At 49.9% G+C, this 9,100-nt stretch overlaps 1 protein-coding gene across 1 annotated transcript; it reads right to left on the reverse strand.

Moving 5' to 3' along the window:
* Nucleotides 1-440: 440 nt before the first annotated feature.
* Nucleotides 441-4,027, reverse strand: LOC131187003 (uncharacterized). Its single transcript, XM_058161064.1, has 2 exons — nt 2,699-4,027; nt 441-1,756 (listed from the first exon to the last, which is right to left on the reverse strand). The coding sequence occupies exons 1-2, from the start codon at nt 2,827-2,829 to the stop codon at nt 1,129-1,131; spliced, it is 759 nt and encodes a 252-aa protein (XP_058017047.1). The 5' UTR covers nt 2,830-4,027; the 3' UTR covers nt 441-1,128.
* Nucleotides 4,028-9,100: the final 5,073 nt, after the last annotated feature.

Below are 9,100 nucleotides of genomic sequence, written 5' to 3' on the forward strand. Positions count from 1 at the left end.
ACAAGTGCTTTGCTCACTCGTGCACCGTCCGCGCATGCGCCCGGCCTCGAAAATATGCCTAAATAGCCACGACTTGGAGCCGGGGCAGGTGGGCAGGCCCACCTGCGATTGCTGCTACCGGTTCACCTGAACCAGTGCGAACCGGCGCAAACCAGCTGAATACCACCTCTGGTCATCAGGCTAAAACGTAGTAGCCAAGGAAGAAACCAGACTTGGTTAATTTTTCCATGAGGTCATCCCAAAGGTGCTTTTTCCTAGAGGCAACTGGACTTTTTGTTTTTTTGTTTTCTTTGAAGACATTTCGCTTCTCATCCAAGAAGCTTTTTCAGCTCTTGGAAGAAAACGTCTTCAAAAGAACAAACAAGGAAGTCCAGTTGCCTCTTGGGAAAAAGCACCTTCGAGGCAACCACGACCTGGGATGACCGAGAATCTCCATCGACTTTCCTATCAGGTGGGATTTTCTGCGGTTGGACGTGAGAGCAAGAGAAGAATTCATTGAATGTTAGATCCCATACAGTATTGAGGTGAGCAAGAGGTGAACTACAGCTCCCAGCAGCCCCACAAAAATGGAGCGTACAGTAGTTAGGGATGCTGGGAGCTGTAGTTTGGCAACTTCTGGAGGCTTCAGATAGGTCCACCTTAGTTGTCCACAGTTGTCAACCGTTCTCAGAGGATCCTGCCCTTGTCGAGGCTTCCTTCCTAGAAACTGCCCCTCTTAATTTTCCCAGAATGCCACATTGCGTTATTCTAGGGCAGGAGTGTCAAACTCAATTTCATTCGTATCAGGGCTGTGATTGACCTTGAGGGGGGCTGGGTGGGTGTGGCCAACTGGGTGGGTGTGACCAGCTTGACACGACTCTCCAAACCGCTGACATGTTTCCTCTTCACATTGGAGTAGACCGGGCCAAAGCAACGCAGGCCAGCCCCTTACATTTTCCAGGGTGTCCCCCGCGGGCCAGATCCAACCATATTGCGGGCCAGATCCGGCCCATGGGCCTTGTGGCTTGAAACCCCTGCTCTAGGGCATTGCGGGAAATAGGAAGGCAACAGCTTGGAGGGAAGGGAAAGCGGTGTTTATTTCTCAGATATGGAGAGGAGCTGGGATTTGGTGGGCAGCAGGCCCACAAGTCAAGCCAAGCCTTCTCCTAGCTGGCAGGAAGGCTTCTCTGATTCACCTGAGGCTAGTGGTGGAGGTCCATCGGGGCACAGAATGTCTCGAGTTCTGGACTTCGGGTCCTTTTTCCATTTTCCGACGTGGCCCGTTAAGAGCCCGCCGGACTTTACCTTGCAACTGGAAGTCTGGGCCAAGTCGCTGTCTGAGTCAGGAGCAACCTGGCTTTGACCTTCTGGGAGGGTCTTCGCAGGATCTGCCTCGCCCCCTTCTTGCTGGGCTTGTTCTCCTCCTGCTGCAGCCTCGCCGCCTGCTTCGTTGGAGCTTGGGGCTTCCTCCCGACCTCGACCTTCATCTGTTTTCTCCAAGGTTATCTTAGGGAGCTCCGAGCCCAACTTGGAGCGCACTTGAAGATCCAGGGCTCCCACCTGCTCGCTCCCGCTTGGTCCACAGGTACTGAGAGATCCGGGGACAGATGCCATCCTGACCAGCGATCCTTCATTGGTGGGTTGTGAGGGAGGCCGGCTTTGGGAAGGGCTGGTGTCGCCTTCTGTAGACGCTTCATCTTGCTCGCTCAGCGGGTAGAAGATAGATTTTTTCTCCACATCATCTCTTGCTGAAGCCCATTTGTGTTCTGGACAATGGCTGCCGGGGCGGGGGGGGGGGGGAAGAAAAGCAACAGGAACTGGGATTTATTTAATTCAAGATTTCTCCCAATTTCTCTAGCCAACTTTGTGAGTTCTTCATGGGAAACCCGGCCTTTCGGGATTGGAGTGTCTGCGTTGGGGCCATCGCCAGACTTGCAAGAGATTTAGCCCATTAGGAATGAAGTTGGTTTCAAGGAGGCTTCTAACTAAGATTAAAACCAGGGGTGAAATGCTCCCGGTTCAGACCGGATCGCCAGATCCAGTAGCAATGGCGGTGGGTGGTTCGGAGAGCCGGTAGCAAAAATCCCTGCCCCCACCCCCCATGCCCAACTGAGCCACGTGATTATCAGAGGCTTTTTTTTTTACTTTTAAAAGCATTTTTTCTTTGGGTCTCCTGCTTGAGCTGGGGGTTGGACTAGAAGTAAAGATAAAGGTTCCCCTCGCACATACGTGCTAGTCGTTGCTGACTCTAGGGGGCGGTTCTCGTCTCCGTTTCAAAGCCGAAGAGCCAGCACTGTCTGAAGACGTCTCCGTGGTCATGTGGCCGGCATGACTCAACGCCAAAGATGCACAGAATACTGTTAACCTTCCCACCAAAGATGGTCCCTATTTTTCTACTTGCATTTTTTTAAAGTGCTTTTGAACTGCTAGGTTGGCAGAAGCTGAGACAAGTCACGGGAGCTCACCCCGTTACACGGCAGCACTAGGGGTTCGAATCGCTGAACTGCCAACCTTTTGATCGACAAGCTCAGTGTTTTAGCCACTGAGCCATCGCGTCCTCGGGCTTGGACTAGAAGACCTCTAAGGTCCCTTCCTACTCTGTTATTCCGTTAAAAGCCCTTTGGATTTCTTGAAAGCACCACCCGCCACCAGATGCTCTTTGGGGAGGTTGTTCTGACCCCCTAAGCAAGGAGAAAAAGAGAAATAACTGAAGTCTAACCTTGGTTTGGCTTGCCCTACATGCTCGGAGGCTGCTCTAGAGAGCCTGTTTTCCAGATCAGCCATGATGAAACTCGACAGGGCTTCCAAAGCAACGCTCTCTCTCGTCTCCCGGGCCGGGTCTCCAAGCATCCAAATTCAGACAGCTGTGTTTCCACCCCCATCACCCCGCTCCGGTGAGGGTGCAGGCAGCCTTGGGTGCTGTCAACAAGAGCCCGTTTCCTAGCAACAGCTGCTTAGGAACCGTTGCTGTTGCCGGGAGAAATTCCCGCCAGGGAAGTCAGAGCCTGGCCAGGTGGAGGTGTGTCAACCTTCCCCTTGAAGCAGCGGGGGAGGGAGAGAGAGAGAGAGAGAGAGAGAGAGAGCAAAGTCCTGATCCTGTGTGGGGTGTGTCTCTGCCTGTCGGTTGGGCTTTCCCACAATGCCCCGCTCTGTGGCTATCAGGGGCATTGTGGGAAATCAAAAGCAGAGCAGGGCTCTTGTGATGCTCAGCTTCTGAATGAGCCATAAATTCTTGTAGTGGGAGGTATCTATCTCTAAGGAGGTTGTTGTTGTTAGTTGCAAAGTCGTGTCCGACCCATCGCGACCCCATGGACAATGTTCCTCCAGGCCTTCCTGTCTACCATCCTCTGGAGTCCATTTAAGCTCAGGCCGACTGCTTCAGTGACTCCATCCAGCCACTTCATTCTCTGCCGTCCCCTTCTTCTTTTGCCCTCCATCGTTCCCAGCATTCGCCTCTTCTCCAGGGAGTCCTTCCTTCTCATTAGGTGGCCAAAGGATTTGAGTTTCCTCTTCAGGATCTGACTTTCTAAAGAGCAGTCAGGGTTGATCTCCTCTAGGACTGACCGGTTGGATGGCCTTGCGGTCCAAGGGACTCGCAGGAGTCTCCTCCAGCACCAGAGTTCAAAGGCCTCCATTCTTTGGTGCTCAGCCTTCCTTATGGTCCAACTTTCACAGCCAGACATTGCAACTGGGAAAACCAGAGCCTTGACTACACAATCTAAGGAAGTAGGGTATGTAAAACAACTCCTTTTGTACCCTGGCATCATATGCAACTTTTCCATCTGGTTATTTTGCTTTATTTTTATTTACAGAACTCGATTTATGTGCTATCTGATTTCTAGCGACTTGGGGCGGGATTGAGCTGACAGGTGTCCACTTAACCCAGAATTCCAGGGAAGTGAATTGCAGATCAAATCTTTTGGAAAAAGAAATGGGGATTGGATAGGTTGTTCTCGCAGGACTGTTGTTCAAGTGGCTAGACAGACAGATAGATGATAGATAGATGATAGAGATAGATAGATAGATAGATAGATAGGTAGATAGATAGACAGAAAGACAAGACAGATGATACAGAGAAGTAGATTAAATAGATGATAGAAGTGATGTTAATGACAGAGAGAGATGATAGAGATAGATAGATAGATAGGTAGGTAGGTAGGTAGGTAGGTAGGTAGATAGATAGATAGATAGATAGATAGATAGATAGATAGATAGATAGATAGATAGATAGATAGATAGATAGATAATCTGGCTTGCAGATAAACTGTTTGTAAGGTGTTCCGTGCCTGAATCTCACCCGCCTGCCTCCGACCAACCGATCATTATTCACTGCTGCCTTTGAGTGGCAAGTGCTAAACGGCTGTTCAGACGAGGCCTTTGAAATTGTAATGACACCTTTGGATTTGAAGCTGCAGATGAAGGCCTAGCGGAGGAGAAGGGAGGCAGGGCGAGGACTGGCACATCTCAAATTACCAGGAACAATGGTGGGCGTCAAACATTCCCAGAGGCGCCAGCAGAGGAGAATTACATGGCGCGGGGATGCCAAAAGAATGACAATGGTGACTTTCAAAGGGATGCATCTGTACACACATACTACAGAGACACACATACAAAAGCACACTCTTTCAATTCTATTCACAGGTATGTGAATTCCATGAATTTTTAGCATAACGGTCTGAAATGAGTTAAGGATCGGTTTGGCCAAGGATGAAAGATTTTTAAAAAGACCCTGCCTTTAAAAAATAATTATATGTAAAGCCAGTTTTTCATTGCTTCATCCATCTACTCGTTGCTGTAAGACTTTCCTACTTGGTCACAAAAGTTCAGATTCATGGGTGTCCATTCCCAGAATTACCCAGGCAGCCTGATCTTTGCTGGAAATTCTGGGCTTGGTAAGCCACCTGTTTTGAGAACCTCCGGGATGAAAAAAACTGGATTAGGCCATAGAATAGAATAGAATAGAATAGAATAGAATAGAATAGAATAGAATAGAATAGAATAGAATAACAGAGTTGGAAGGGACCTTGGAGGTCTTCTAGTCCAACCCCCTGCTTAGGTAAGAAACCCTACACCACTTCAGACAAATGGTTATCCAACATCTTCTTAAAAACTTCCAGTGTTGGAGCCTTCACAACTTCTGGAGGCAAGTTGTTCCACTGATTCATTGTTCTCACTGTCAGGAAATTTCTCCTTAGTTCTAAGTTTCTTCTCTCCTTGATTAGTTTCCACCTGTTGCTTCTTGTCCTGCCCTCAGGTGCTTTGGAGAATAGCTTGACTCCTTCTTCTTTGGGGCAGCCCCTGAGATATTGGAACGCTGCTATCATGTCTCCCCTAGTCCTTCTTTTCATGAAACTAGACATACCCAGTTACTGCAACCGTTCTTCATATGTTTTAGCCTCCAGGACCCTAATCATCTTTGTTGCTCTTCTCTGCACACTTTCTAGAGTCTCAGCATCTTTTTTTACATCATGGCGACCAAAACTGGATGCAGTATTCCATGTGTGCCTTTACCAAGACCTTATAAAGCGGTATTAACACTTCATGTGATCTTGATTCTATCCCTCTGTTTAGGCAGCCTGGAACTGTGTTGGCTTTTTTGGCAGCTGCTGCACACAGCTGGCTCCTTTTTAAAGGATGGAGGGTAAGCTGTTCTCCATCCTCCCTGTTGACAGATATCTCTAGGCGAGACAGGCAGCATATAAATTTAAATAATAAATAAATCAAATCTGGAAATCGGCGCTCAATAATCCTCAGGTGGGGGCCACCTGGCTGTATGTGGAGCCTCACCATTAAAAAAAAACAATGTTACAGAGAGATCAGATGGCAAGACGCCTCCCGGAGAGATGGTTACCTGACACAGACGCCCTGCAGCCACGTCTCAATGGACTTGAAGTGGTATTTCATGTCTCCATAGGAGCTGGAGACGAACCTGTAGGAATCAAAGACCTGGGCTCGGCCGTGCTTCCTCCTGGCCCCCAGACTGCGTTCTCCTTCCCCCAGCCAGATTTCCACATGGACGATGTCGTGGGGTTGCCTCTTAACTGCGGAAAAAAAAGGGGGCAAAGTAAAACTTGGGCAAGCAGCGATGATGACGTTCCCTAGTTTGGTAATCTGGAAGTGTCTCCAAGATCTTTTTAGCACCGGATCTTGCCCAACTGGATCGCAGATCCAGCTACGTCATTGGATACTCCAACGAAGCCTTGGTTTTCTTTAAATACATAACCTTGTCTCCAATCAAACCAGGAGACCGAGGCAGAATTTGTGCTCTGTTTTCCGTAAAGGAGAGGCAGGTGGGAGAATGGGAGGGCAGGGAAGGAAGTAGGTCCCATGCAATGGTGAAATTCTAATTTTTTTACTACCGGTTCTGTGGGCGTGGCTTGGTGGGCGTGGTGTGGCTTGGTGGGCATGGCAGGGGAAGGATACTGCAAAATCTCCATTCCCTCCCCATTCCAGGGTAAGGATACTTCAAAATCCCCATTTCCTCCCCACTCCTGGGGGAAGGATATTGCAAAATCTCCATTCCCACCTCACTCTGGGATTAGCCAGAGGTGGTATTTGCCGGTTCTCCGAACTACTCAGAATTTCTCCAGAACCTGTGAGCACCTGCTGGATTTCACCCCTGGTCCCACGGAAGACACTTACGTTGTGGATCAAAATAAACTCCCGAGATGAAGATGAGATCGCCGGGTTTCAAATGGTCCTCGCTGGGTAGCGTCAGAGGAAGGGTGTCATACTGATAGGCTTGGTTGCCGGAGCCCATGTAGAAGCCAAAATCGTCCGCCAAGTCTCGCACTGCTCTCCGGATAAACCCACAACAATCCAGGAAAAGGGGAGATTCATATTCAGGACCTGGAACATGCGAAAATTAAAAGGGGGAGGGAGGTCGTCAGAAATGTGGGTATCGGTACCATCCCAAAGGTCAGAATATCCTCAGGTTTGGGTGGCTGCAAGGATGAGGATTAAAAACACAGCTAGTCCTCGGCTTCCAAAAATTCGTTTAACGACCGTTTGAAGTTAAAATGGCACTGATCCGACGTTTCGCGCGCTTTGGGAGCATCCTCAGGTCACGTGACCAAAATGCGGGCGCTTGGCAACCCACCTGTATGGATGGACGCAGCATCCAACGCGGCCGTCCTTTGCAAACTCCCTAGCTGGCTTCTGATGGACAAAGTCAGTCGTGGGAAAAGATGGCGATTCGTTTAACAAACCCCGGAAAAAATAAATGGTCGTAAAATCGATTCACTTTGAAACTGCCTTGCTTAGGAAATGGAAAATGTGGGTTGCACTGTGGCCTGAAGTCGGGGATTACCTGTCTCGGTTGTTCACGGAGGTTCCTCTCCTTAGCTAGATGGGGAAGATGAGAAATTTGGCTAGGTTTTTCAACCAACTGTCCCGAAGCTCGTGTCTTAGAAGGTTTGGCAATGGCAGTCCCACTCATTTGGAGGGCACCAGCTTTGGGCAGGAGTGGACTTCAAAATTTTTAGCAAGGGGTTCTCTGCCCGGTTGCTGGGTGGGCGTGGCCATGGTGGGTGTGGCCTAGTCAGCCTCCTGCATCACAGCGGGTGGAGGGATGTTTTTGCCCTCCCTGGGCTCCGGAGGCTTTTCTTGAGCCTCTGAGAGGGCGAAAATGGTCTCCCCAGGCTCTGGAGGCCCTTCCCAAACTTCCGGTAGGCCCGTTTTTCACTGGCCCCGAGCCTCCGTGCACGCCTTGCACTTACTTGCATTCAAAACGGGCCGCGTGGGGGCTCCTGGGAGGGACAGGGCAGGTGGGCGGGGCCAGCCAGGAGTGGGATTTGGGGGTTCTCCGAACTACACAGAATCTTAGCTAGAGGTTCTCCCGAACCCCTGCGAACCCCCAGCAGCCCAGCCCTTGGTTTTGGGGTGACTGATTAAAGAAAAACAAAAATCAAAGGAGGAATTGCTTCTATTCATCCTTTGGCTATGGAGAAAAAGAGCCAAATATACTGACGACCACAATAGAGCCTGAAATTTATGTTGCTAAATGAAACATTGGTTAAGCAAGTTTTGCCCCGTTTTATGACTTTTCTCGCCACGGCGGTTAAGCGAGTCGCATTTATTAAGTTGGTAACCCGGCTGTTGAGCAAATTTGGGTTTTCCCATGGGCCGTCAGAAGGTTGCAAAAGCGGATGACTTGATCCTTGAATAGGAACCGCTTGCCAAGCGCCTGAATTTTGATCCCCCGGCCGTGGGGACGCCGCAATGGCCGTAGGTACGAAAAATGGTCGTAAGTTCCTTTTTTCCGGCGCTGTTGTTAACTGAATGCTCACTAAATGAACGGCTGTTAAATCCGGGGCTACCTGTATTCTTGGCAATGAAGATGGTCGCTTCTCCAACGGTGGAGATCGAGATGCCCACCCAACTGGGCCCACGCTACGGGCATCATCTTTGGCCTGTCGACTCTGGAATATGGTTCTTACTTCCAGGCTGATGGTATTTCTTGGCGTACGGCGTGCCGATGTAGCTCAGTGCCTGCTGGAGGAACTTCATGCGAAGTTGCCACCTATCATTGGGTTGCTGCAGCCTTTGAGCCAGCGCCTCTTTCCTCTTGGCCCGTCGCCTGAATTCCTCCTACAGCCAAAGGGGCAAATGGAAAAAAGAAACTTGCTTATTTTTTAAAAAATATATAACTTTTATTTGTACGTTTTTCTTTTAAGATAAATGACTGCTTAATAAACAGTGTGTTGTCTGGGTCGATTTACTTATACATAATATCAAGGGAGGGCTGCTGGAGGTTCGCAGGGGTTCGGGAGAACCTCTAGCTAAGATTCTGTGCAGTTCGGAGAACCCCCAAATCCCACTCCTGGCTGGCCCCGCCCACTCCTCTCCTCCCAGGAGTCCCCATGTGGCCCGTTTTGGATGCAGGTAAGTGCAAGCCACGCGCAGAGGCTCAGGGAGGGTGAAGGCCTACCAGAAGTTCAGGAAGGCCAGAAACGGGCCTCCAGAGCCTGGGGAGGCTGTTTTTGCCCTCCCGGAGGCTCGAGGAAAGTCTCCAGAGCCCGGGGAGGCTCGCCATGGTGCAGGAGGCCAACTAGGCCACACCCACCATGGCCACGCCCACCCAGCAACCAGGCAGAGAACCCCTTGCTAAAATTTTTGAAGC

This window comes from Ahaetulla prasina, chromosome 18 (genome assembly GCF_028640845.1).
Source record: "Ahaetulla prasina isolate Xishuangbanna chromosome 18, ASM2864084v1, whole genome shotgun sequence".
NCBI classification, from domain to species: domain Eukaryota; kingdom Metazoa; phylum Chordata; class Lepidosauria; order Squamata; family Colubridae; genus Ahaetulla; species Ahaetulla prasina.

What these genes read in the sequence shown, in the direction of transcription:
- LOC131187003 (XM_058161064.1), bottom strand. Translation starts at nt 2,829, where the DNA reads ATGCTTGGAGACCCGGCCCGGGAGACGAGAGAGAGCGTTGCTTTGGAA. An exon ending in GTAGGGCAAGCCAAACCAAG is followed by an intron (nt 1,757 to 2,698) that starts GTTAGACTTCAG and finishes CCGCCCCGGCAG; the next exon opens with CCATTGTCCAGAACACAAAT.